This window comes from Zosterops lateralis, assembly GCF_965231275.1.
Source record: "Zosterops lateralis genome assembly, chromosome: Z".
Lineage (NCBI taxonomy): Eukaryota > Metazoa > Chordata > Aves > Passeriformes > Zosteropidae > Zosterops > Zosterops lateralis.
This window is the reverse complement of record NC_139800.1, coordinates 4933722-4961180: the sequence shown is the minus strand read 5'-3', so window position 1 is coordinate 4961180 and position 27459 is coordinate 4933722. Positions and strand designations below refer to the sequence as shown.

The 27459-nt window shown below is 43.8% G+C and overlaps 2 protein-coding genes across 3 annotated transcripts; both read right to left on the bottom strand.

The window, feature by feature from the left end:
- Nucleotides 1–849: 849 nt before the first annotated feature.
- TMEM174 (transmembrane protein 174) lies at nt 850–6657 on the bottom strand. Its single transcript, XM_083883637.1, has 2 exons — nt 5937–6657; nt 850–4518 (listed from the first exon to the last, which is right to left on the bottom strand). The coding sequence occupies exons 1-2, from the start codon at nt 6566–6568 to the stop codon at nt 4416–4418; spliced, it is 735 nt and encodes a 244-aa protein (XP_083739763.1). The 5' UTR covers nt 6569–6657; the 3' UTR covers nt 850–4415.
- A 5206-nt stretch (nt 6658–11863) lies between these two features.
- On the bottom strand, nt 11864–27352 carry TMEM171 (transmembrane protein 171). 2 transcript variants are annotated; one of them, XM_083883545.1, is made up of 6 exons: nt 27257–27352; nt 26101–26228; nt 21841–21974; nt 20670–21361; nt 19499–19640; nt 11864–13481 (listed from the first exon to the last, which is right to left on the bottom strand). In XM_083883545.1, the coding sequence occupies exons 4-6, from the start codon at nt 21298–21300 to the stop codon at nt 13253–13255; spliced, it is 1002 nt and encodes a 333-aa protein (XP_083739671.1). In that variant the 5' UTR covers nt 21301–21361; nt 21841–21974; nt 26101–26228; nt 27257–27352; the 3' UTR covers nt 11864–13252. The 2 variants fall into 2 exon arrangements, with proteins under 2 accessions (XP_083739671.1, XP_083739672.1); XM_083883546.1 differs by lacking the exon at nt 26101–26228 and having other exon boundaries at nt 27257–27338.
- Between the last annotated feature and the right edge of the window lie 107 nt (nt 27353–27459).

Here is a 27459-nt window from a genome sequence, read left to right as displayed (position 1 = left end):
CACAGCATCTCCTCCTCCCCTCTGGTACAGCATCCCCACCGCCGCCCCGGCACAGCATCCCCATTCCTGGGCTGCGCTGGCACAGCATCTCCTCCTTCCCTCCGGCACAGCATCCCCGCCGCCGCTCGGGCACAGCATCCCCGGGCTGTGCCGGCACAGCATCCCCATCCCCGGGCTGCACAGGGACAGCATCACCTCCTCCCCTCCGGCACAGCACCATCTCCGGGCGGCCCCGGCGCCCTCTGGCGCTGCGGACACAGCGGGACAACCGGACAAACACCCGGGGGGAGCCCCTCGGCCTCGGTCCAGCTGGGACACAGCCCCGAGGGAGCGGGGCTGGGGCTGCGGGCGGGATGGAGCCGCAGCATCCTCCCCTCGGGAAGGGACAGCCGTGCCCAGAGCCCGCCGTGTGCGTCACTCGGGCTCTCCGGAGAGGAACGAGCCCTACTTAGAGGTTTATTTTTTATTATTTTATTTTTTTTTCCCCGAGACCCAGATTTCCTAAATCCCGGTTCAATTTCAAAATAGCTCTTGGAAGGATTCCAGCGCCCCCGCCCGTGCGTGGTCCGCGCTGGGAGCATCCCTGGCGCGGGAGCGGCAGCAGCTGGTGAAATTCGGCTGCTGGGGGGAAAGAAAGTGCTGCTGGAGCAGGGCGAACCGAACCGAGCCTGGTGTGCTCCCGTACTGATCGCAGGCACGGCAGTGACCGCGTTAAAAAGCAGGTTTTGAGTTTAATCTGAGGAGAAATTTGCACACTGCACCATGTGGAGTTCAATGTCTGGAAACAGCTCCTTGATCTTAGAGAAGATCTGTGCAGAGTTTTTACTGAAATGAATAGACCATGCTCGGTTTCATATCAATAAACATGTCTTTATTGATCTCGTATGTTAACCAGTTTATGATCAAAGTCTTATAAATAGAGTTACATTAGGATAAATCCCAGGAACCCGTGCAGGGTTACATAGCTGAAAATACATACAACGTTCTATCACTACAACTAGAAGGCAAGACACTTTATAAACTATTAAATCCCCAATATTCTGCATGTCTGCATTAGCATTGAAGGCAATGTGGGAGAATGCAATTTCGCTTACAGAGCACCATCTCAAATTAAAAATGGATTGAGCAAAATCTCAAATGCAGTCTTCCAGGTGCTTTGTGAAGTTACATCAGTATAATCTTGAAGGGCTGTGACAGTTCACCTTGGTTGAAGACTTGGTCAAAAAGGTTTGTTCTCTAACTAATCACAGGGCAGAAAGAATTCTTAATCCTAAGAAGTGATTTAATGTGATGGTTGTATCACAGTAAAAACAAACAAACAAAAATCCCCAAATCCAAACAAACAAAGAAAACATACATATCCCCAGCAACCTCCCCAAACCCTGACATCAGAAAGACTGCTAAAACAGGAAAAGAAGGATGAAAGTAGAAGGTGGAAGGAAGAGAAGGAAGAAAAAGCCTTTATGGAACTCTGTTCTTAAAATTGATGATCAGCACTCAGTACAGCAAGGAAATGACACCACACTGGAGTTTCTCAAATATCTGGAGAGTGTGAGATGGGTCCCACAAGAATTCAGCCAGAATTCATCTGATGGGTCAAGATAAATTCAATATGTAGCTATTTAAACTTAATATTCAATCTTCTCTTTAAAGAGAAACCCAGGACCCTTCCAATACTTTTCAATGCATGTAGTGTTGTTAGAAGCAAACTTTAAAATCAATATGGAGTCCACAGTGCAACCTTTTGAGTTTTCTTCATTTACTCTGTCAAAATTATTTAGTGTAATAAAAATAAAGATATTATTGCCATACAAAACTTATACCAGAGAGGTGGGGGGAGGGAGGAGGGAAGAGCAGCAGGAAAAATCTGTGGTGTTTGACTGAAGGAATTTTCTTGTTGTGGGGGAGGGTGACTGGGCAGAAATTTTGACCCTAGTCCTGCAATTGGATCCATCAAGCCTGACCTCTGTGCTACTGCAGTGCTTGCTGGAGTCAGCAGAACTATGTGCTAAGTGCAGGGCTCTGTCCATGTGGAACTAACTGGGGATTTGGGACCATCCAGTTTCCTGCTGTGGAGGGAGGATGAGTTCACCTCTGTGTAAATTCCAGAAAAGGAGCAAGACACTTCCACAGGAGAAACTAGCATTTATTTTTAGATCCTCTGTTCTCTCACTCAATCCCACAGAGATCATGCTGAACACAGAGTGCCTCCCCTTCTCCAGCTACCTGCTCACACCAGGCCATCACTGCTGAAAAACTGTGTGTCCCATATTTCTCTAATGAGAAAAACCTCACACAAAGTTTGCAGTCACTGTTCAGTAGCTGCTGCTGCAGTTGCTAATCCAGCTTTGGGTCTGTCTAAGTGTTGTGTCCCAAATATGACTTGTGTCAGTGTCTTATCCATCACTGCAGAGCACAGTGGTTGTTTTGTGCCCCCCTACAAATGCTTTATTTCTTGGCAATCTCTAAGTGTACAGGACAGGGAGTTGCGAAGAGAAGGAAGAGAATGAAGAGAAGGAAGAATGCAGGTCTATGCAGCTGGACAATGTCCTGAATGCACATCTCCACCCAGAGCCATGTCTCCTGAGAGGAGAAACTCCAAGACTTCCAGCTGTCAGGGACATCAGGTTGGTGTGCAACTGCCTGTGCTCGAATGCCAACCTTCTCCAGCCACAAAGAATGAGATCAATGGATGGAATCTGACAAGAGCCCAGACAGCTGCACTAAGTCAGAGAAAGCTGAGGCATCCCACAATGGACACCTGCTTTTAGCTGCGCTGTGCCAGGCCAGGGGACTGACCCACAGGGACACCAGTCAGTGTCTGAAGTCACCAGCACCTCTTGGTGACTTCAGACACTGACTATTGGCCCCCAGGGCATTTTGTGTGGTGCCCACTCCAGCAGGTGAGAGCTGAGATCAGCTTTTGGTTTGAGGCCCCTGAGGGAGATAAGCAAACCTAATGGGATCATCATAAGGAAATACTGGCTTGTCCAGCTCTGTCATACCTCTAGGCACATTCAAAAGAAGGACCTGAAACAGATGTAGGAAAACAAAACAAAAATGAAGCACTGTCATCAAAACATAGCATTGTCATTGCTCTGGGGTTTAAAAAGCTCCTGAGCAAAGCTTTTTTGGATTTTCAGTCTGGATTGCAAAATTTCAGAGCTAATACACTTCATCTTTTGTAAAATATAGCTGTAAATATATTTCACAGAATCACAGAACACTGTTAATTGGAAGGGACCCACAAGGATCATCAAGTCCAAATCTTAAGTGAACGGCCCATAACAGGGATCAAACCCACAGTCTTGGTGTTCAGCAACACCATTCTCTAATCAAATGAGCTAATCTCAAATTGTTGTGGATTCAATACATGGAACCAAGCTGAACTTGAGCAAGAAAGTTTACCACAGCCCACAGCTGTCTACATACTCTGGGGGCAACCTGCACCCTGGATTGTGTGCCTGAGACCCACAATCAAATAAGAAGGGACCTCAGAGGTGTTTCACCACAGCCCTCCCACAGAGTGGGGCTGCAGAAACTGTGATTGTCCAAGTCCTTGACAGTGGTAGGATCACACATCTCTGCTGAGGCTTCACAAAGATGCCATTTTCTTTAGGGACATTAACCTCACAGTTATTAGGATTCCTGGTGGGAGACTGTGCTTTGCCTCCCATCAGGCAGGGAAAGGAACTGAATTTGATGCATGCAGGATGTCTTAGAGACAGATGTAAAAGTGGGCAGAAGCCACTATTTGTTTTCTCTGTTCTGAGATGCTGTGGTTCAAGCAGGATGCTCCAAAAAAGTGTCTACAGGACTGGTTATGCAACAGGACTGGGTTGTCCAGGTAAAGCAAGCTAAGAAAGTCTAATCTGTAGGCTGGACTTATCAATGAGTAAGCTCTTCTAAAGAATTAGACAAAATTAAGACATAAAATGCACTTGCATGGATCAGACACTTGGGCACTTTTGAAGTTTCCCAAGCAATCAAGAATGAAAACACATTAAGAAAAAAATCAAGTATTTTCTAAAGATGCTGAATGTCCAGGAGCAATCATGACCTTCCACAAACATCTGGTGCATTCACAGTTCACACTGGTTTCAGCAAGTCTGAAAATGAAGCTTCTTGTTGGAGAATCCTAATATGGATTTAGATCTTTGAGTTTAATAGCTTTGCTATTAATAGTTTTGTTATTAAATAATTAATAGCTCTGCTATTAAGCTGCATTGCAAAGGGCTAATGAATTTTGACAGAGAAAAAGAAAGGGATCAGTTCAATATCTTCAGTGATACTGAACTGTGTATAAATACCAAGATCTTGCTCACACTGTCTTATCACACAAGTGTTTAAAGAAAAGATATTTTGGGATTCTTGCTGGCATCTCTTTGGATTGCTGTCTCTTGTCCATGATGATTTTATGAAGACCAAGGGTATATTTCCTCATAACGTGGAGGTGACAAGTTATTATGGACATAGTCTTCCAGAAGTCCTTCTGGTTCATCAGAACTGTCTTCTGACCTGAAAAGAGGGAGGGGAGCAGATGCAAAAAGAATTTGCCAAACACAGAGCATGCAAGCAATTTCAGTGTTTCATCCTCCTAGCCTTATCTGGGGAAAGTACTCTCTGGCTTCTCGAGAAAACGCAATGAGGTGAAGTTTTACTGAGATTCAGCTGTTTGCTGTGTTTTTTCATAAAGTTTAGAAGTGCCAGGAGGTGACCTGCTCCTTCACCCTGCCTATGCCTGTCACCCATATGTCTGAGGACAATGGGTCAGTCAACAGTTTTTTTAGAAAGACCTTGATAAATGAAGTAACAGTGACTTGTGTCATAGAAAGGATATAATTATCAGCAATTCCTATAATTAGTATATTTTTCCTTAGAGGAAAGGACTGTATAAAATTATTTTGTGTGCAATTCAAGCAGCTCCATACTGCTGTGCAAAGTGAGCAATATTGTTTATGCCTCAGAACCAGGAAAAGAGGAAGACCTGGAAGGTTGTTACAGTGGGAGAGCAGCACGTTGTGACCAGGCATATTCAGGAGGGAGAGCATCTGGTGCCAGACTGATTCCTGCATTGTTGCAGAAATGCTGTTTGTGTGCTGACTCCTGTGTTGTGATTGTGTTTGAGTGGAAGCCTCTGGCTCTACATGATGCCTTTTCCTGGTCTTAAAAAATTGAGAGCCAGACAGGGCTAAGGGATCGGGAGATTTACCTTGGTGTTTAATAAGGATCCTTACAGTGGACTATTTGGCCAAGGTGTGATGTGCAGCAATGCACACACACAATGGGTCACATATACAATTTATGGACCTTACAAATCAGCATATCTCACAAGGATGCCTCACTGCAAGGCCTGGATGAATGGTGTGATAATTTCCCATTTGAGGAATTCCCCCCTGGATGGGCCAAATCTTTGGTTTACAGGACATGTTCTAGAGAGCACCTTGGTTTCCCAAGACATTGTAGGGTTTTCTGGCCTCCTGCTATAAAGCCTTTAGGATGTTTGGTCTCTTGGCCTAAAAGCATACTAGGACTATAATAAGTTATCAGACTTAAAGAATTACAAGTATGCATGCTAGGAGTACTAAGCATACATAAAAAGTATGTAAAACAAAAGGCAAAAAATCATCTTGGCATCATACACATAATAATCTAAAGGTGGTAAAATTAACATAAGAAAACCTCCCCAAACAGGAGCACCTATATCTTAAAAAGTAACAAGAGATTCAGTTGACTGAAAACCGAAAGGCATTTATAAGTGAATTTAGATTGTGTACACTTTCCAGGAAAAGTGTGTAAAGGAATTTCTAACAAAGACAAAAAGACTCTGAGAAGGATAATACCCTGGGCTAGCTGTATCTTCTTATAAAACCACACACAGCACTTAAAAAACACTCAGAAGGCTGTGTCCAAACACACTTCCAGAAGGCGCCTACCTCTGACTCCTGGAATTCTCTGCAGGATAAGCGGTGTAGTTCTCATCTCCAGTGAAGGCCAGGTTCTCCAGGGCATAGGCAGGGCAGAAGTGAGCAGAAGCCGCGGTGAGGACAGGGGAGGCGCTGGGGGCAGCAGCGCTGCAGCAGCCGAGCCCCGGGTGAAGGCAGGTGGCTCCCAGGGCAGCGCCTTCCTGGGATGGGTACGGAGGAGGGATGTACTGCACCACCGTGGCACCGTGGAAGGTTATAGGCTGGTTGATGCCCGTGAAGACAAAGGACTGTCCACTCGCAGCCTGGTCGGGCTCTGATGTGTTCTCCTCTCTTTCTTTACAAGGCTTGCAGGTGAGCATGTTAAATTTACAAACGGCGATCAGGATAAAAGTCACCCCAACGGACAGCAGGATAGGACCCAGCAGCTGAGTCCACTCCAGGTGAGTGATGCCATCGTATTTTATCCATCCCATCACAGTGAAAGTGATCCCCACCAGCCCCAAAAACACACCTGAAAAGAGCAGAGTTGTGCCAGCTTTATCCCCATCTGACACCAGGGCATCAGATCTGTTTGGCTGGCAAGAAGTGACAGAAAAGACATTCACGGAGAAATCTTCTACATTGTGGTTGTTTTGCTCCATTACTGAGTGTAATGCGTCCTCTCCTTCAAGAGAAAGGGGGCTTGTAAAGGACTTGCCAGAGCATTTAAAGTCGAAGGTTCAGGTTAGTTATTGAAGAACTTTGTGTGTGTATGGTTAACAGAGTCCATGATTTGAAAGAATAAACTTTGCTTGGAAGAACAAAGGTCTGGGAAGTGAAGCCTGAATCCACCACTAAAGACTTCTGGTTTTGCCACCATCACTTCTGAAATGGATTCACCTTTGCATGACTGCCTGCCTCTTTGTGTTTCTTCCTCTTTAGCCTGGCACCCATGACACTGTGCTCATTCTGGACAGCAGAAAAAGCAAGCTGGAGCTATTGCAGCTTTTCCTTGGCCCCAGCTAGCTGATGCATCCAACATATGGACAGCATATGTTTAGTCAACAGCAGTGAGGAGATCCTTGCTCTCCACTTCCTGCTCCATTTTCCGCAGGAAAATTCCACATAGCCATTGCAAGGAAAGCTTTTCCATGCTCTGAAGCGTGACATTTATAGTCATTCCTGGACCTCTGCTGCAGCTCGTTTTGCAGTTCATGGTTTAAAAAAAAATAAAAAAAATCAAGTAGGCTTTCTGGTATTTCTCTGGGCAACCACAAGGTGAGCAGGACAGTAAGTGTCAACAGGATGGTTAGTGCTGAAAAGCCTGGAAGAGCTGATGGCTGATGTAGGAGAAATGTTATTTCCAGACAGCCAAAGCTCTCCAGCTGGTTGAAGGCAGCATAATTACCCTATATTTTCCCCTTAATTCTGGACATTTTTTATTCTGGGTTTTAAGGTTTACCCATAATAAGGCCCAAATATCCTGAACAGCACATCACTGCAGGAATGAGAAAGCATCTCCTGTAATGTTAAACCTGACAGAGTGAGGAATCTTATCCTGTGCTTACAGGTACCTGGGATACTTCTTCATATCCCAGTGAGTTGTTCTGCTGAACTCGTGTCTCATGTATTAGAGACAGATCACTGACTTTTGAAATTTCCTGTTTCCTGACAGTTACAGACTAACGTAATTGCTGTTGGAGGATTCTGGTAGAATGTCTTTGCATAACTCCTTAAGGAGGAAAGATCTCCAACTACTCAGTTTTGACAAGCATGGCAGGGTGCTACACACAGGACATTGATTACTGCTCAGGCAGTAGAACACTTAATGCTATTTCCTGCTACCAGCAGCTCTGGGGAAGCAAGCTTATCCTGAGATTTATAAGATTAAAAATAGCTCTAGAACTAGAAAATTTACCTTTCAGACTGCTTCTTCAAAGTCAGTAAAAGTGTCTTTAGTCTACTGTGCATTCACATCACACTGTGTGACAACAGCTCTCTCCTGGAAAGGGCTTATTCACCAAATTTGGCACCTTCAGAACTGACGCTGAATGCAATTGCAGATGTCTTTCTCATTTTTTAGCACTCAGACCTTGAGGGATATTAGTGCTGGATTCCTTAAAAAACCAGCTGTGAATCTTCCAAACTCAGCACTATTAAGTCACCCCTGTTGCTCAGGGTGTCAACAAATTTTCTGACAAGTACACTCAAGCCTATCCCACAACACAAAGTCTGGTCAGGATTCTCTGCACCTCTTGAGCAAAGAGATCAGTCTTGCAATGCAGTGGTTTTGTATGATGACAACTAAACTAGAAAGTGCTGAAATACTAGATAAACTGTCCTTGCATTGGTAATTATAGCCAAAGTCTAAGTCACCTTTAACCTTACATTCATTAAACTTAATGGAATGAACTGTTACTGCTCTTTACAAGTCAGGTTTTTCCATACCATGAATCATCCTTGCCACTGCTGAATCTTTCAGGCTTTCCAACATCCTTTTAAAAGCAGCACTATATTATAATAGCTGTCTAGTTAATGGTTTATACAGATGCAATGTCACCCTGCTCCTTTCATTCATTCAAGAACTCTGCAACTGCTATTTGCAATGGGATCATGCTGGAGTACTTCCTCAATCCCATAGAATGGTCCTCAGATCCTGTCTGGAATCAGAATTTTCCAAATTGGGTGTTGTGTCATCCCACAGTTTCTCTTTGCCTCTGGTCTAGGACATGACTTCATGATTGCTGACCAAGTGCAGAGTAGAGCTGGAGAACACAGGCTTTTTTCTTTCCAAAGTACATGCCACTTGAACTTTTAAAACAGGATGGAAAACACTCTTTGAACACACACTTAGAATACACTCTTTGGTGTTCTAGGCTCTACAATAAAATCAGTCCTTTCCCTGTAAATTGTCCCCACTCTGTAAGACAGTTTCCTCTACGCCTCCTCATATTTCTCCAATTATTGACCCAGAGAGTAGTAATGCTGCAGTCAGGCAGCTGTCAAGGTCTTAAGAGATTACTGGATGACACTGATTTTTTTTAAGACCAGTGCTTTTCTTTGCCAGTAAGTGTGTGTTCTGGGGACTCACTTAAAAATGTTGATTTACTAAACACATCCCTTTTACCTGGTATGACTCCTAAGGAAAAGAGTTTTGTGAAACCATGGAGAAAATTGGTCGGAGTGAAGTTTTTCAGAATGAGTGCTGTTTTCATACCTCAACACAGTTTTGTTCTCATCTGCTTCAGACCATACCCTTGAGCACAAGCACCATTTTGCTTTCTGTTCCTCCACCTAATTTTCTATTACCAGTGCAGGCTTCCCCTGCAGTGCTTGCTGCTGGAAGCAGGTGCTCTGTACCCTCTCTAACCTGTTTGAAAAGTCATCCTAGTGAACACTGGAAGGCCACCACTTAACCCTTTTTTCCTCTCCTTATGTTACCTATTTTTACACAGTTGTTCACGTTATCAGCCTGTTGTAGGAAGGTTTTGTTTTCTCACCTGCCAGTTATATAAACAGGGACTTAGTCAAAGAAGTGGCAAAAGAAGCTGCACAACACCTGGTATTGCATATTGATTAACTTTAAAATATACAAATTATCACTCCATAATGTAGGGAGATTAAGGAGCCAGTGATTAGAGTTAGTGGGACCTTTCCCTAGAGAAAGGTAACTGCACATGGCATCTTTAGTGGAAAACATAAATTACAAGTGTAAGAGCAGTACACGAAGAACCACTGCCAGTGGGCCTTTCAACCCTGAACTATTGCACTGGCAGCCTCAAAACATAAATAAATTGTGAGGGGCAGGTTCAGCCAGCTGCCCACAACTGCAGTTACCAGCAAGGTGGCATTATGTGCTCTGGAGAATGTTTTTTTTTTTTGTGAGCAAGCATGCCAAAATGAAGATTTTTCTATGCCTAATTGTTGAGATGGATTCATGTATGATAGAGGGAGGAGCACTGATCCTCCAGATGAAGTTTTGCATGTTCACTGCAGAAATGCAGAAGTATTGGCACTGCAAGTTATGACTATGAAGAGATGGGATGGAAAAGGGATAAATGGATACAGCAACACAAACCACAAAGGACAAAGATGGGGTGGGTGCAATCCAGTAAGTGTTGTTACCACAAAAACATCTCAACATTGCAAAGACCTGTGCAATCTCAGTTTTTCAGATGAGTTAACTGTTCATTTTTCTAGCTGTTGTTGATGGAGGAAGAAAGATGTTTCCTAGAGAAAATTGTATAAACTTTCCAGGAAAAGTATGTTTCCTCACTCAAGAAGAATTCCTAACAAAGACAAAAAGATTATTATATTTTTGTGAATTCCTCTCATATGCAAAGGACTGCAGTGTTGCAGTTAGAAGCAGAGCAATGTCAGCACAGGCAGCAAGGGAGACCTTAACTTCACTTAGAGAGGGCAAGCAGCCCTTACCTCCCACTTTGCCTGTTTAAATAAGTGTGAATCAGTAACCAACTTGATTTGCTCCCTAGCATTTGTATGTCAAACACTTCAGCTAACCTTAGGGCAGAAAGTGGGTTATAGCACCATTAGTGGGACAGTAAAGTATCTCACTTCCTCAATAAAAATGCTATTCTGTATTATTTTAAGCTACTTTTATAGCTTTACAAGGTGTTGCTTCCTTTCTAATACAGACATTTCACTCCTTCTCCCCACATGAAAAATTCCTCCCTCTAATGCCATTCACCCAGTGGTAGCCTTCAGTGGTGAGGGCAGACCTGCTAGACTCTTACTCACATTTTCTGACCTTGCTGCAACAGGTTTCAACAACACAGTAAGCAAATACTGCTGCACTGGCTCTGTTAACTACTTCAGTGCTGAGCAGTTTGTGGAGGTGCACCCAGCACATCCACTGAGTTTTCAAGTAATGGTTTTCTAAGTCAAAAATAGAAGATGCTAATACAGCTGTAAACTGATCTATTTCCTAAGCATCTTCTCAAAATTATACAGAGATAAATCCGTGTTCAATCCCTGTTTTTGTGGTAACACCTATCCTTCCCAGGAAACTCAGATGCTGAGGTTGAAGTCAGGTCAGCAGGTTCCTAAACCGTGGTTTCTGTGAAGACTGATTTTTTAGGAATAAAGTGATCCACACTGAAGACTCTGCAGTAGATGATCAAAATACAATAACCTCGAAGGAAAACAAGATTATATCTCTGTTACAGAGAATTCACATGAGTCAACATATTCTGCTTGATTTGTCTGGTCTCCCTTGGGTATATCTTGGGAACAACTTACACAGCAAACTGAAGGCAACAGAAAAGGTTCATACTTTTTTAGTTCACCACGAGATGCAACTGCCTTTTTTTTTTTTAAGATGATGAAGTATCCAGAGTTGTTTAAATGTGTTTTGATATTTAGCCTTTTCAGAAAATTAGTGTTCTTAACAGCATAAAGCTAACACGGGCTTTGTTGCATGGGATCTTTCCAGTAAAATAGCCTTCTGTTCTTGCTAGATAATGGATAAATTGAGAGAGAAACAGGCTCCTTAGACATGTGGAAAGCTTTGTATGCACGAGTCATGCACAGCACTGGGCCCCACTGTTTAAACAGTAGAAGCAAAAGCTTAAAAAATAATCACAAAGACGGCAAACTACAGCTTGTACTATAGATTGCATATAAGGATAAACATCCTTGAAAAACTCACTAGCTAAAAAACGTTTGAGAGAAAAGAGGACAAAATGCCCATTGGCTTTTGTGGATTCCCTTTCTTCATACAGACATTTCCCATGGCTGAGTCATGCCAGTTTAATCTGCTCCTACCTCCTAAATCCCCCTCTGTGCTGCATTTGCTCATTACTCTGCGTGTATAAGCCCCTCAGCTCCACAGCTGGCTAAATATACCTCCCTCACTGGTTTGTTTTTGTGTGGCTGCACCAAGAGCTGTCCCAGCACAACTGAGGGAATGACACAGAATTGGAAACAAATGGCAAATGCTGGAGCTCCTGAACATCTCTCTAAAGCAGTCAGTAGGTGAGAGGCAGGTTCATAAAAAGATGACACAAGGCAATTACCTTTCCCCCAGCACAGGAGGGAACTGAAGTTCTTAATTCATACTTGGTCACTCTGCCACAGCCAAGTTCTCTGAAATTCAGCATGGCAGATGAGAAGTGGAGGTGTAACTGAGGTCCCCAAGCACACAGGTTTCAGAGACTCAGCTGAACAATTCAGAGCTCACTCCTGCAAAAAGTTTTAATGCTGGCAAATTCATCAGGCTGAACCAAGTGCCCTGCCACTTTTCTGGGCACAGAATTCAGTCTGTTTTTTTCTCTAACAGCATTCAGAGCAAGTTGTAAAATGTCAAAGATCAGCAGCAGCTCAGTTCATCCTAATTATCTTTACCTACTACACGCAAATCCCTCAGTTTGGGAACAGGTGCAAACAAACACAAAATAAGAGTTAGAAACTCCATCCTGAAGACAGGCCACTACCCTGGGGTTGCAGCAGAATGGAAGAGCTGAGAGGGCTGTACTTCTGAGGGGTCTGTCAAGTGCTGTGCCATTTAAAAACCTGTGTTACATGGGTTTCTACAAAACTGCCTCTCCTGCAGCTGCTGATAAGCAATGTCTGCCCCTCAAAGATACCATTGCTTTGTAGTCCTCACTCCCACACAATGAGCACTCCATGTATAATCCATGAATGATGATATAAAACAGCAGAATAATCCCCCTGAAACCAGTCATTACCACAGTTAAACTGTTAGCCTATTAACTGTCCTCAGGGCTGCCTTTGGGCTCTTAACTGCAGCTAAAACTGATTTTCATAGGGATTATACTTACATAAGGACCAGAGATAGTCTAAATACGGAGTGTTTGTTACCAGGCAGAAAAAAGGTAACCATTGAAGCTCCACATGGCATCTTTGGTACCAACCTTAACATCCCTACATGTGAATGCTTCCCGAGTAATTGTGAAGGCCATAACTTTGCAAACAAGCATTTTCCACAAAAGTCATGCAAAAATAGAAATAAAAACACTTCCTAATTGTTTCTTTCTTTGAAACTCCAAACAAATTTAATTAAAATAATCAAAAAAGTTGTTTTCTACTTAGTGGCTTCATTATAAAAAGAACAGCTATGAATAGAAGCTGAAGCTGTAACAGAACAAGGTGGGTGTTTAATGCTCTTGCAGTGAACTCCCTTCAGACTACTTTAGAGGCCCAGCCTTCTCTAATATTTCTTGAAATCCAAGTTCCTTGTTTATTCTTCCTGATGAAGAATTAGACACAGCCAACATTATTGCTTTTTATTATAAAATGTAAATAAATTCAAAAATTGTAAATCTCTGTGTACATTTCAATTAAAAATTAAGTGAACTGTCAGTCCTTTATGAGCTGGTGTCAGATGTGGCTAAGGAAATAGATGAAAAAGATGAGGAAGAAGATGGCGAATATTCATTATTTGTTATTGATGCTTTTTCTTCATATTTTGGTGGTGATTCAGAAGAAAGGTATAGCATTGGTAAAATATCTGAAGGTGAGCTGCTTCCAGAAATTGTATATATGGATTCATAGTCTCTAACAGCAACTGTTCTTTCATCATCAGCAAGCTGTGCTCTATAAAACATAAAACTATGTATTAGCATAATTCATTTATCTACAGTGAGTGAAATCTGACTTGATTTACATAAACATACATGTATGCACACATTTCCTAAAAATCCCTGAAGCAAAGAACTTGCATAAGCATTAGAATTTCATTCTGTGGGCTAATTATGACTCATACAAAAATTCTGTAATTTCAGAGGGGAAGAGCAAAACAAGCTCCTTTCTAACCTTTCAGATCACCAGCCACAGTCTGGCTTATGGGTATTTGCTGCTTCTGGCTGTGCTGTTTCACAATCTTACTAAATCTTCTTCTGATCCTTAGCTCCTAATGTATCTTCCTTTTGTAGTGTATCACATACACAGTCCCCTTCCTTTATGAAAGACAGTTGCTAGACGAGACTTAGAACTGCACCAAAAAAATCACAATCCCTGGCCTTTTGAGATCTTACATGAAAGGCAATCAAACTTTTATTAGGCATTCCAGCAATTCATGACAAACACAAGAAGTTCTATTCCAGCTCAGAGCTGGAGAAACAGAAGTGACTGGACATGACCAGACTGCAAATTTCCCGGTGACATTCAAGGTGAGCAGCCAAGGATTCCCTGTCCTCCTCCAACCATCATAACTGGATCAAAACTGGTTGAACCCAAATTCTTCCGGTATTTTGTTCATCTCAACCTGGAGCTGGCCCCCTCAGCATATTGTTCAGCTGTTTCCCAAGGAAAGGGAAGAACTTCTTGCTCCCCACAATTCACTCCCAGAGATGACTCCTGCTTTTGTACACACATCTGTATCCATATCAATACTGAGTGAGGAGCACAAATACAGAGCACAGTCACCTCATCTTCAATGTTGTCACTGGTCTGTGAGGCTTTTCAAAGGAGAGAGAAATACTACAAGACAAATGCTGAGGTTCTATGTAACAGACTGCAGGAAAAATGCAAAGCAGTTCTGGGATGAGACTGTGACTCAGCTCATTAATAGCTCTCTCACCCAGCACAGGCTGCAGCACAGTGCTTGCTGACAGAACGCTGAGCAATGGATCAAAGAGGCAAATCACCTTTGTCCAATAGCCCCCAACTTTGGAAATGTGTGTCCCCTGCCATATTTGGGATCTTCAGCCATGACACCATTAGGAACAACAATCCCAGTGCTTCTTTTCCATGGAAGTTCTTGGGAAGCAATTTGCACTAGTCAAGGTGCCCTGACTGCCAGCAAGTGCTGAGCCATGGGAGAGCAGAACTGAGGGAAATAGCCAGAGGTAGTGTCAGCTCAGTTGGTCTCTGCGAGGACATTGGGGGAAGCATGGAAGGGCAATAGCTGGAGCATCCCCATTAGAAAACACCACAGGCTGAGGTCAGGCATTCTGTGTTGTGTCCAAGCCTGAGGTGTACTGTCCACTCCACTAGATACTATCCCAACAAACTGCCTCTGTGTGTACATATGTTCACAAGACAGAGAAATCCACACAGGTGTTAAATCATACCCACGTGATTTTCAAACAGTTCCAGGGATGGTGACTCCACCACTTTCCTGAGCAGCCTGTTCCAATGCTTTCCAAACCTCCCCACAAAAAAACCCCTTCCTAATAACTAAGATAAACTTTTTCTGGCATAGCTGACAGCCATTTCCTCTTGCCCAGTCATATTTATCTAGCAAAGAGGCCAGTCCCCATCTTGCCACAATCTCCTTTCCAGCAACTGAAGAGAACAATAAGGTCAAGACTCCTTTTCTCAAGACTGAAAAACTCCAGCTCTCTCAGCAGCTCCTCACATGACTTGCGCTTCACCAGCTGTGCTGATCTTCTTTTGTCACACTCCAGAACCTCACTTTCTCATTGCGAAGGACCCAAAACTGAACCACAGAATTGCCTGGGTTGGAAGGGATGTTAAAGTTCATCTATTTCCAACCTCCCATGCCTTGGACAGGGACATCCTTCACTAGACCAGGTTGCTCAGAGCCCCATCCAATCTGGCATTGAACACTTCTACGGATGGGACATCCACAACTTCTCTGGGCAACCTGTTCCTGTGTCTCAACACTCCTACAGTAACAAAATTCTTCCTAATATCTACTCTAAAATATCTTTCAGTTTGAAACCAATCCCCCTTGTCCTCTCACTAGGTGCTCTTGTAAAAAAGTCCCTCTCCATCTTTCTTGTAGGCTCCCTTCAGGTATTGGAAGGCTGCAATTAGTTCACCCTGAAGCCTTCTCTTTTACAGGCTGAACAAACCCGGTTCTCCTAGCCTTTCCTTACAGGAGAGGTACCCCAGACCTCTGTCATCCTGGTGGCCCCTTCTGGACTCACTCCAGCATCTCCATGTTCTTCCTGTGCTGGGCTCCCAGAGCTGGTGCAGCCCTGCAGGTGGGTCTGAGCAGAGCAGAGCAGAGGGGCAGGATTCCCTCCCTGGCCCTGCTGCCCACACTGCTCTGGATGCAGCCCAGGACACGTTTGGCTCTCTGGGCTGTCAGTGCCCATGGCTGGGTCATGTCCAGCCTCTCATCTCCCAGCACCCCCAGCCCTTCTGGGCTGGGCTGCTCTCCATCTCTCCATCTCCAGCCTGTGTTGACACCTGACCCAGCTTTATCACCCTGCACCTGGCCTTGTTAAAACACATGAGATCACCACAGACCCACTTCTCCATATGTCCAGATCCCTCTGGATAGCATCCCACACTTCAAGTCTGACAACTACACCATGCAGCTTGGTGTCATGTGCAAATCCAATTGTATATGTCATTAATGAAGATCTTTATTAACAGTGGTCCCATTATGGGCCCCTGAGGGACATCACTTGTCACTGAAGTTCATTGGGACTCTGAGCCATTGACCAAAACCCTCTGGATGTGACTGTCAGGGCATCTTGACTAGTGCAAATTGCTTCCTGAGCACTTCCATGGAAGAGAAGCAATGGCTTTGTAGTTCATAAGTGTCAAGGTTGAAGATCTCAAATATGGCAGGGGATACACATTTCCTACATTGTTTACCAGGGGGAATCCTTTCTTTGACCTTCCATTTCTGGTTAATGTACTGTACCTGTAGAAGCCCTTCCTGTTATTCTTTGTGTCCCTTGCCAGTTTCAGTTCCAGTTTTGCCCTGGCTCTCCTCACCACCTCCCTACACAAGTGTGCTTCATCTCTGAACTCTTCCCAGGTTACCTGTCCTGGTTTCCACTGCCTGTGAATTTGCATCTTTCCCTTAATTTTGACCAGCAAGTTCCTGCTCAGCCATGCTGGTCTCTTGCCCTCCTTGTCTGAGTTCTTGCTCCTGGGGATTGCCAGGAGCTTCTTAAAGATCTGCCAGCTCTCCTCTACTCCCTTGTCCTTGAGGGCAGTCTCTCAGGGATCCCAAAGGACTCTAAGTCTGCTTTCCTCAAGTTCAAAGTCCAGACTTTTACTCCTTCCCCAACCCCTGATGACTGCACACTCCCCCAGTGCATGATCCCTGCAGCCCAGGCTGCCCTCCAGTCCTCGAGTCTCAGTCAGCTCCAAATTACTTGCCCTGGTGACCAGCAGATTCTGTAAGGCATTCCCTCTGGCAGGGCTGTCTATCACCTGGGTCAGGAATTTATCTTCCACACATTCCAGGAGTCTCATGGATTGCCCACAGCCCTCCAAGCCACTTTCCCAAAGCTGCTGGGCTGGTTGAGTTCCTCCCACAGGAAACAAAGCCTCCTGTGGCTGGAGCACAAAGGTTTGGTCCATGGGCTCCCCTTGGGCAGGCAGTTGTAGCAGACACAGGGTTGGTTCCCTTTGCTGCCTCAGTCTCTGACTCCTGCCCACAGGCTTTCCACCTGCTCATGGGTATTCTTCAGGGACAGCTCTTCACACTCAATCCACCTCTTGCTGCAAAGAGCAATCCTTCTGCCTCTTCTTTCCCTGTCTCTTCTGAAACAGCCTGTAGCCACTAAAAGTCACACTCCAGAAACAGGATTCATCCCACAAAGTTTCAGGAATGGCAGCAAGGTCACAGCCTTCCAGCAACACAGTGGCTTCCAATTGCTCCAGTTTGTTGCCTGTGCTGTGTGCATTGGTGTAAGGGCACCTTAGCTGAGATGCTGGCCATGCTGCCTTCCTAAAGGAACATCCCTTAGTACCTTTGAGATAGTTCTCCAGTGTTTCCCTGCTGGCTTCTGTTACCTTAGAAGCCCTTGGCTCAACTATGTAAGAGACTGCAAGGCTGTTCCAGTGTGGCCAGCACACTCCAGATTCAGAAGCAGAGGACCCCTGCAAGCATCTTGTCCTTCTAATCTTTAGTGGTCCCACTGGCCACACTGTTGATAAAAGCCTGAATGCAACTGGCTGCCTTGGCCACCTGGGCACACTGCTGGCTCATGTTCAGGTGTTGCTGATCACCATTCCCAGGTCTTTTCCTACCAGACAACTTTCCAGACACTCATCACCAACAGCAGCGATGGTCTTTCCAACTGTCACCAAACAGTAAGAGATCTACACAGCAGTAGGGGGAAGATGTTGGAAAATTATTTTAACCTTAGTGTAATAAATGTATTCTCCCTATATCATGGTAAATGCTTGTTTTGTCTCTTGCAGTGCTTAGTACAAATACCAGAGACTATTGTGTTAGAATTAACTTGTGTTAATTCTCTACATCTGTGACTAATAGTCTTGTTCCAGTTAATGCTTCCTTCTATCAGAGAATACATAGTAGCTGACATGTTAGTTTTGAGAACAAGGGTTGTGTGTCAGAGCAAAGAATGGTAAGAGTAGTACATTATGACCTGATGACTAATTTGAGATACTCTCAAGGAGAAAAGATTCATCAGAAGATCTGATCCATGGAACAAGTCCATGGAAATAATTAGCATATATACACATATTCAGGAAATGTGATGAATATGTACTAGTTTCAGGAATATAGTTTGTTAGGTTACTGAGCATACGTGTTTTGTGGAGAACTCCTCATGCCTCCAGCACTGCTAATGAACTAATGTTAGCTTTGTAACCTAACAAATTTGTTGTAGAGTTTATTTTCCAGCTTTCAGTGACACAATGTTGCATGCACAGTCTTGTGAATTAAAATCATCACCTGATAGCCCCACCCAACTTACTGCCTCATAGCTCAAACCCAGGCTGATGTAGGACCATTCTAAAGATCAGACCATTTCTGCATCATTAAAGGGCTGAAAGTAAGTTAGGGACTCTAGATATACGACAGCTAGCTCTTCTGGCTAGATCTAGCTCTGACTTCTAGTATGTGGCTCTTGCAATGACTTCTTTTACTCTCAAGTTAGCAGCCTACAGGGGTAACCCACAGGGGGATAAATAACCCTGCAAGCTCTTGTGGCACAGGCAAGTCTTTGGTAAGCTGGCAGCTGCTGCTCCTGAGCTTGGTGGTGTCAATATCAGGTAAAATCCTGTTATAATCCATCCATGTAAGGAATGGCTGCAAGGGAAAGGTACATCTTGAAATGAAACTGGCTTTGCAGCCTCCCTTATCAGCATGCTGGAGCCTTCTGTGATATCAAGGAATCCTTTAATCTGGACACATCCCCACAGCAGGAGCAAGGCAAACCAGCACAAGAGGTGTCAGTTCCTCAAGGCAGAGATAAGGGACACAGGAGAACTGAACACACTGGCAGATAAAGTAACATTCCCAGGGTGTTTGGGCAGATGTCATAAAATAGTTGCTGCTTCTGTTTCTGTAGTAACTCCTAAAATCTGGCCATATGGATATCACATCACTACTGCACTGCTGTCAGTGGCACCTTCTCTTGGACAACCTGTGGAAGAAATCTACTAAGGGCCATTTGAGTTAAAAACTTCAGAAGTTCTTTCCAGTCATAATAATAATTTAACCCTCATAAAGGGCACTCTGCAGTTTGTAGTTTCCCTAGTATACTACAGTATTTTAATGCCAATTCAAGTAAAGTATCTGAAGTTGAGTTATGCCCTAGAAAACTTTGTCATGCCCAGTAGTTCATTCACAGTGATTATATAAGAATAGGATCTTGGGCACCTAAAGAAAGAGCTCAGATTTCTAAAGTCAGAGATGAACACAGTCTTACCCATCACTGAAGATAGAGTGGTATGGTGGAGGATTTTCACTTGTAGGCAAAACACTTGACATAAGACAATGTGTCACAGTTGGTGACATAGGGTCAGCAAAATAAGGAGGTGGTGGGGGTGGGAACAACATCACAGCATCACCTATAGGGGAAAGAACACCAATTACTACCTCTAGAGAACTGAGCACCTCTGGTTACACTATTAACATCCTATAATTTTTACTTGCCTAGCTTTTAAGATAAATGATAGAGAATCGATACATTCTGGGCTATTGGAGTAGGATGGAAGTACACCCAAAACCTAAATAATCCCAAAATAATGATGTAGCATATTTATAAATGAGGGATTTAATTTAGACAATACAGCTGACAAGGGGGAGAATTTATCTAGCTAAGAGACACAAGGTTGGCTGTCTACAAGAAGTGCAAAGCACACAGTTACTGTTGGAAAGTTTTAAGGATGGGAAAGTATTTAGTTTCCCTCCCAAACATAAAATAGGTCATTCAAAGTTTCTCCATAAGTACTGCAGTGCTATAATGGAAGTCATTAAGGGCTCTAAGAACTGATTTTGTGTGCTTGACAGTTTCCCTACTAAATTACTTGTAGTTCAAGGCACACTAACCATGACTATTGATACACAGTTCACTGCTTCAATATATTGTATAGCAAAAAATCTACCAATTTCCAGCCTGCAACTGTAGAGTTTAACACTTGTAATTATATCTCTGACTGACTGAGGATGTGGCCACAATTTAAAAAATACAGTACATTGGTTATGAATCAGAATCTTCTGTTTAACAGATCAGAGCTCAAGGCTAAAATAAATCTTAAATATACTCACAGGAGTCTGTGATCTGCAATGTCTGTTACACCATTTGAGAACAGAATTGGGATTAGACTCATTTCTGTCAGGTTATGTTGCTTTACACAGTCAGACCTTTCTTTTTATGCCTAAGAGAGAGTCTGCCTTTTTGAGAAAGTTAACTGAACTGACCATACAGGAAGCATACAAGACAAAGTAACATTATTCTATTTTGGCTGTCTTGACATGGCAGACCTGACATGCTTAGAGCTCAAATAAGTAATATCCAGACATAAATTACAGGAAAAATTAGGGAAAAAAAACCCCCACTAATTCCCAGTGTAAAGTTCCAGCATTTTTTTACTCACCTACTGTAACCTGAAAAGATTCAGGGCTCTGAGGATGTTCTTCACTTTCACAGGATTCTTGGTTGAGATTTAAGTTTTGCTTCTTCTTAACATGAGCTATCACGAAGAAACACAATCCAGTGAGCACAATCAAAGGTCCCATGATCTGGAGTGACAGGAATCCACAGCCCTGGAGGTCCACCTCAGGAGTGCCAGTGTGGTTGAGCTGTATCGTCTGCCAGCCAGGGCTGCAGCCAGGAACCCAAATGCCCAGGATGCTAATTAACATCCCACTGGTTAAAAACAGGAATCCAAATATGAGAAACTGGGCAAACTGGCAGTTCCCACGACAGAAGACAAGGCTGTACACCTGCTCGTTTTGCAGCTGTCTTTGCCTTATGTACATCCTGGCCCTCGACCGTGCCAGCAAAACACAAACCAGCCCAGTCACAGCCAGCACTGGCCCTGCAGCCTTAAGGACCTCGTTACAGTCACTGAAACTTCCAGAGGGACATGACTGCAGGATAAAGACTGAAAGGAGGAATCCAGCACAGAGCAGCACAGCTCCAAAAACAAAAAGGAAAAAAATGAGTTTCCCATGTTGTCCGTTACTTCCTTCACCTCCCGGGGCAGGAACAGCCACTGGATACATCCTGGAATCTCCTTCCAGCAGATGAGCTGCTGGAATTAAATGGCAGCAAACCACAGCAGATCTGTGAACATGAAAATAAACAAACTAAAAGGAGAAAAAAAAAAAAAAAACCAGCAAGAACAGCTACATTTTATTTCTTATTTTCAAATTTGTTACTCAGCTTTTATTGTATATGCTCCTGTATTTTCTGTTTTGCAGTACTTCCACTATGGATTACAGGACATACTCAAATTTGCTGATGTTAAACGCTTATGAAAAGACAGAACTTGCTTTACAGTTCAACTTAAACCAACCGTAATTGCTGTTGCACAGCTAAATTAATTGTCTCTTCAGAGAAATAGTCTTATGATTAAGGTGACATAATTTTGAAACGTTGAATTTTGGAATATTTGGAGGACAGGTTAGCATTCCCCTGGAAAAGAGAAAGCTACAGGATATTTCTGTGCTGAACTGCAGGAAGTGACAGCTTGTGATAGCACCTTAATGTAAATGAGCAATGACTATTAGACCTTTTAACCAAGTAAATCTTTTATTACATACCTTCTCAAAGCATATAAATCTTGCTTCTCTTTCCACAGGCAGTAAAGACCTTTCTGTTCCTTTCTTTAAATGAGCTTCCTGTCCTGTGCTGCTACAAAACCAAGCACTGAGATGATTTGATTTTTGGTTCCGCTCTGAAATGACAAAAGAAAAAAAAGAAAATTAAAAACAACATTCTAAAGACCAGTTCAAGTCTCACTGATCTCACAGTTAAGAGTTGGTAAGCATAGTGCTCCTACATTTTCTTTCAACTTCCCCTACTTGTGAATATTTGTCTTTGTTTGAAAGTTCTTTAAAAAGAAACCAAGGAAGGTGGCTCCCAGGATTCTGAGCCCACAACACTCTAGGTTCAGAAGTAAAATAGAAGAAAACAGAAAACAGTTTTGAGGCCAATAACAGCCCACATGGCAGTATGGATAACAAATCAACCGGATGTGGATTTACTGGGGAAAGGGAAGCCTGACTGAAAGTTAGGACAGAGTTCCAGTCAGTGAGCTCTAGTACAAAAAGAAAAATAAACTCTGCTGTTACCTACAAGGAAGTTTCTGCTACTCTGACACTCTGGCCTGCAGGGCCAGATGGACACCAGCCACCAGATGGTGATTAGCAACCACAGATCTTGGCTCACAGCCATCAAAAGCCAACCTGAAATGCAGGGGAAGTTCAAACTATGGAAAATAACAAGTCTCATGGACAGACCACATGAAAGCTGTTCCCTGCCAGGTGTAGGAAGTACTTCAGCATGCTTGTGCTGCAGTGTTTTGACACTGCCCTCTTCCCCTCATCAGCCGTGTCCCATGACAGACAATTGCACCTGTGTCTTGGATATATAAGGACTGATAAATAGGGACTGGTGGAGTTGGTTATGGATGGAAGCAGGGAATCAGCTAAGTTACTGCTGTTTGTTAGTTAACCTTCAGCCTTTTCTCTACCAGCTTCTACTGTCCTGCTACTAATTCAGATGACTGGAAGATAAAACATCAAATTAGATTGAATCCTCTTCACATATGCCTGTGGTACACTTTTCCCACAAGAACAACAAGGTGTTGTGTGACTTCTGGAAGCAAACTGTTGAACTTGTGTCATTCCCCAGTAACTGCGGTGCCCAGTAACTGGGATGAAAACAAAACACAACCATAGAACCCACTGGTGACTCAAATATATAAATATTTATCTGCAATCTATTGAGTCACCACTCAGCCACTTTTAAGAGTAGAACCCAATAAAGAAGAGGCCAGGCAGAGACATGAATGGTGAAGTTATTACACGTTTTACTGCTGAACATCAAACCAGGGCCCCCAAAGAAGAAAGCAGAGCACATCAGGCAAGTAAAAGGCACAATAAGCACAAGACCTGAGAGGAAAGGAAACACAGCAAGAAGGTCACTGCAGGAAGCAACCAAGTCTCCTAACAGCAAAACTGAGGGACTGTCCCTTAATGCATTCCATCACTGTAGTGATCACTGTCAGTAGTTGACTTGTAAGCTGTGACTGCTCAGTGTTTCTTCAGTGTTTTGAATTCAGACTGCTGAGAACCCTCTGCTAAAATCAGTTTGAAAAACTGCTAACTGAGGGTCCCTTGGCAGAAGAGTCAGAATCACCCTGGGGAAAAATAAAAAGTTATAAAGAGCAGTAAAAATAGGACAGCCTGTCATGAAAAAAAATTTAAAAAAGGAACATTTCTTGATTGATTTCAAACTGAAGACCTTCAGCTCAGCACACTTTCAATACTGTGTGAGCTGAAGTCAGTCTGGGCACAAAAAAACAGACTAGGATGGTCACTTCTTTGATTTCAGTGGTCTTTGCTAAGTTAACAAAATTCTTTCTGATAACTGCATATGCTCCATTCTCATAAATTATCTGAGCTGGCTCAGGTTTCCTGACTGACCAAATACACAAAGCTGAGTAAAATGCCCCGAAACACACACACACATAAATAAATCCCAGCAAAGCTCAGTTTCACAACTGTCCTGATATACTTTTCTGCTGAGCCACATTAACCATTACAACACCAACACTCTAGAGAGAACTCTGAATCCTTTCTTTACAGTTCCATCTAGCAAAGAAAACGTGGACTTAAATACAAGACTTGAAAATGAAATAATGTGAAGACAAAAAACCCCCTGTAAATTCAAAATATATCCATTACAAAAAAAAGTCTAGAGATTTCTCCTCCTTACTCCAATGCAGTTTCTGCTTCTCTTCCACCAATCTTGTTCTTATGAGATTGAGCTAAAACACACATTAGAAATTAAGCATGTATATATTTTCTTCATTCTTTCAGGCCACAAAAGAAGGAACATTCAGAACAGTCTGTTGTGGCTTTGAAGATGAAAGCCATAGATTTTATGCTGGAAAATCCAAGCGAGAACTAATTTCCATTCACACTACCACAAATTTTAAACAGAAAACCCAAAGCAAGATTAAATTTATTTCCTGTGTTTCAGGAAAAGGTATTTTAACAAAGAGGCAAGTCTTTTATTGTCTGTGTGCTTGAAATACTTCCATTAGAGCTCATCTCTCCACAGGTATATTGATATAGAGAAATTTTCTCTTCATATTAAACTCAAGTCTGAAAGCAGACATGGAAATAACAGGTCAGAAACCATTACAACATAATCCAGTAGTGTAGAGGTCGTTAAGTATGATGGGAAGAGGGAATATAAAGGAAGTCTGGTTATAAGCTCAATGTAAATGACATAGTGCTTTACCCTTTTGCCAGGGTATATAGAACAGGAAATAATTTTGCTATTTCCTGTCATTTTTCTGTGTAACACTTGTATTACAACTTTCATATTATGGACAACTCCAAGAATTTTAAAATACTTCTACTACAATTCTTCTTGAGCCTTCAGAGCTCATATTTCCAAAGATTTCCACTGCAAACAGTAGGACTATAAATTTACTTGCCCTTACTCATGAGAAATTTGACAGCTTCATGCAGACATTATGAATTCAGGAACAGAGTTACAAGAAAAGCATTGGAAGAATTAAAACACTCCTGTCCTTCTGTTTTATCCTTCCCAGAGTAGGTCCCTTTCCCCCTCTTTTTGCTTGCAAAAGCACACAAATAATTTCATGCAGAAGGTTTAGGTCTAGTCTGTGTTATATCAAAAACTATAATATTCTGTCAGTTATAGTCCACAATGGAAATCCCACTAGAATTTATAAGCCATCCTTTTCAAGGACTTTATTTTTTTTTTATTTTTTTCACCTATGTTTCCAAGTTTTGAACTACTACTGGGAAGTTGCCATTGCACAATTATTTTTTGTGATATTTTATTTTTTTTTCCCCAGGTTTCAAATTAAACCATGACCCCTTACTGATCAAGCTACTTTTAAGGAAAAATGCTCTCAACTTCATTCAGTTTAACTTCCATATCAAAACACGAATGGCTCCCTATGTCTGAATTCCCTTCTTTGTTCATACCTGCTCCTGTACCCATTTTCTGTTCTTTATTAAATCCCAGTTTCCCCCTGGACTGGATTCTTAACCTGGCATTCAGAGACACTCATGAGTACAGCTGGTGAAACTAAATTGTGATGTGCAACCTTCATTCCAACACTCTTCCCTCCCCAAGGTGTTTTTAACCACTTATTTAAAGAGCTGGTGGGAAATGCCCAGCAGGATCTACCTTCAGTTTTCCACTTTTAAGAAGCAAAGCTACATGCAGTAACAAGTTCTGAGATGCCAAACACATGCAATGTGGTCTCTTATGTGTGTAGTCACTGTTTAGTATCTACTCTTATCTCACAGAGCATAAGACTCAGATATTGTAAAAGATTACAGGATTTAGACAGTGTGTACAACGATTCCTAAGCTGGGAGTGGATGCCACAAGAACTCTGCCCATATGGGTTGACAAAATTATTTTTTCAGCTTGCAGTACAGGAAGAATAACGCTGTGCTGTTATTTATGATCATTGCAGGTGGGCCAGAAGTACTGGAAAGCAGCTGCAGTAGGAAATTCCAGAAAGTGGGATGAATCCTGCCACTCTCCAGAGATATGCACACCAGGGATTTTTCCTCACCACAAACCAGCACTGTCAGGGATTCTGGCTGTGCCAGACAGAGCTGCATTCTGCAAAGCTGCCAATTCCTGTCCCTGCAGGCTGTGAGAGAAAAGCAGCTACAGCAAAAGATCCACAAATGTTCCTCACACCCTTCACCAGGAAGGCTACTGACACCACAGCTGGACAGGAGGACCCCAAAAGTCTGTCTGAACGGCAAGGAGCTTGCAAAGCAAAGCTTGGTAACCCACCTAGGACAGCACCTGGATTCACAAATGAGCCCTGAAGGGTCCCATGGTTGTTGGTGGGATGGTTTTTACATGACACACTAGTGGCACACAAGAGCTGTGGCAAAGCAGCTCCTTATATTCTGGAGAACCTGCAGGGAGACGAGGGAGAAAGCAGACAGACACAGTTAACACCAGAGCTGACGTTTTTCAAGCAGGTAACACATGACAGACCAGTTTATGGAAATTTACAGGACAGTCTGTCCCCCAGGGCTGATGTATCTCAAAACAGCAAAAGGCACAAGACAAAAAGACTTAGAGATCTCTGACCACAGGACAGGCCACGGTGACCATCAGGGAGATGTGAGGCTCCAAAAGTCACCTAAAGCCACCCTGTCCCACTTTCCTGATGCTGTCCCGGGGCACTAAGCCAGACAATTTAATGGACAAGCAATTAAGCTGTGCTCCATCTAGGAAAAGCAGCACTCCACACTCCTCCTGATGCACCAGCACATCAAAGCACAGTCTATTCTAAACCACTTAAATCTTCCAAGTCACAATAAGACCTTCAGGAGGATGGACCATGCCCTAAAAGTTTCCATGCCGGAGGAAGGAGCGGGAAACCCTCTCCATGAGGGAGCAGCACCTGAACCTCCTTCCCCAGGGCTGTGCCCGGCACCAGGAGAGCACTGCACGCCAAAATTACTGCAGGAACCCCTTCAAGAGCAGCGTAGGGACCGCAGTGGGGAAGCAGTGGGTTCTCCAGGGAGAAGACAGGACATTTACACCCCGGGTAATGCTCACAAACACACACACACACACACACACACACACACACACACACACACACACACACACACACAGAGCGATCAGAGGGAAAACACGGGAATGGCGGCGGTGGCTGAGGGGAGACGCGGCGGCCCCGCCGGCCCCTCACGGGTGTAGCTGGGGGGGACGAGCCCGGGGGGGAAAAGCCAGGGGACGAGTCCAGGGGGTAAAAAGCCGGGGGGACGAGCCCCGGGGGCGAAACACGAGCCCTGGGAGAGGATGAAGCACCCACGCCTCACCCCGGGCCGCCCCCGACCCCCGCCCGCTCTTTTCTCTCTCTCTCCCTCCCGCCGTGGCCTCACACCCGCAGGGCCCCGCGGTCGGCGAAAGAGCCCCGGCCCCCCGCCCTTACCTGGCGGCGGAGAGAAGGACGGAGCAGCTCGGAAAGCGCCGCTATTTAAGCAGCGGCGGTGAGGGCCGGGGCCGGGGCCGGGCAGGCCCAGCAGAGCCGCCCCGGGGGAAGCGCGGGAGAGGCGGCGCCGCCCCGGGAGCCCCGCCCGGCACGGCTCGGGCTCGGCTCGGCCTGACCGGGGATGCCGGGGCCGGATAGCGCTG

What these genes read in the sequence shown, in the direction of transcription:
- TMEM171 (XM_083883545.1), bottom strand. Translation starts at nt 21,300, where the DNA reads ATGTATCCAGTGGCTGTTCCTGCCCCGGGAGGTGAAGGAAGTAACGGA. An exon ending in ATCTTTTCAGGTTACAGTAG is followed by an intron (nt 19,641 to 20,669) that starts GTGAGTAAAAAA and finishes TTTCCCCTATAG; the next exon opens with GTGATGCTGTGATGTTGTTC. An exon ending in CACTCTATCTTCAGTGATGG is followed by an intron (nt 13,482 to 19,498) that starts GTAAGACTGTGT and finishes TATGTTTTATAG; the next exon opens with AGCACAGCTTGCTGATGATG.
- TMEM174 (XM_083883637.1), bottom strand. Translation starts at nt 6,568, where the DNA reads ATGGAGCAAAACAACCACAATGTAGAAGATTTCTCCGTGAATGTCTTT. An exon ending in GAGAATTCCAGGAGTCAGAG is followed by an intron (nt 4,519 to 5,936) that starts GTAGGCGCCTTC and finishes CCCTCTTTTCAG; the next exon opens with GTCAGAAGACAGTTCTGATG.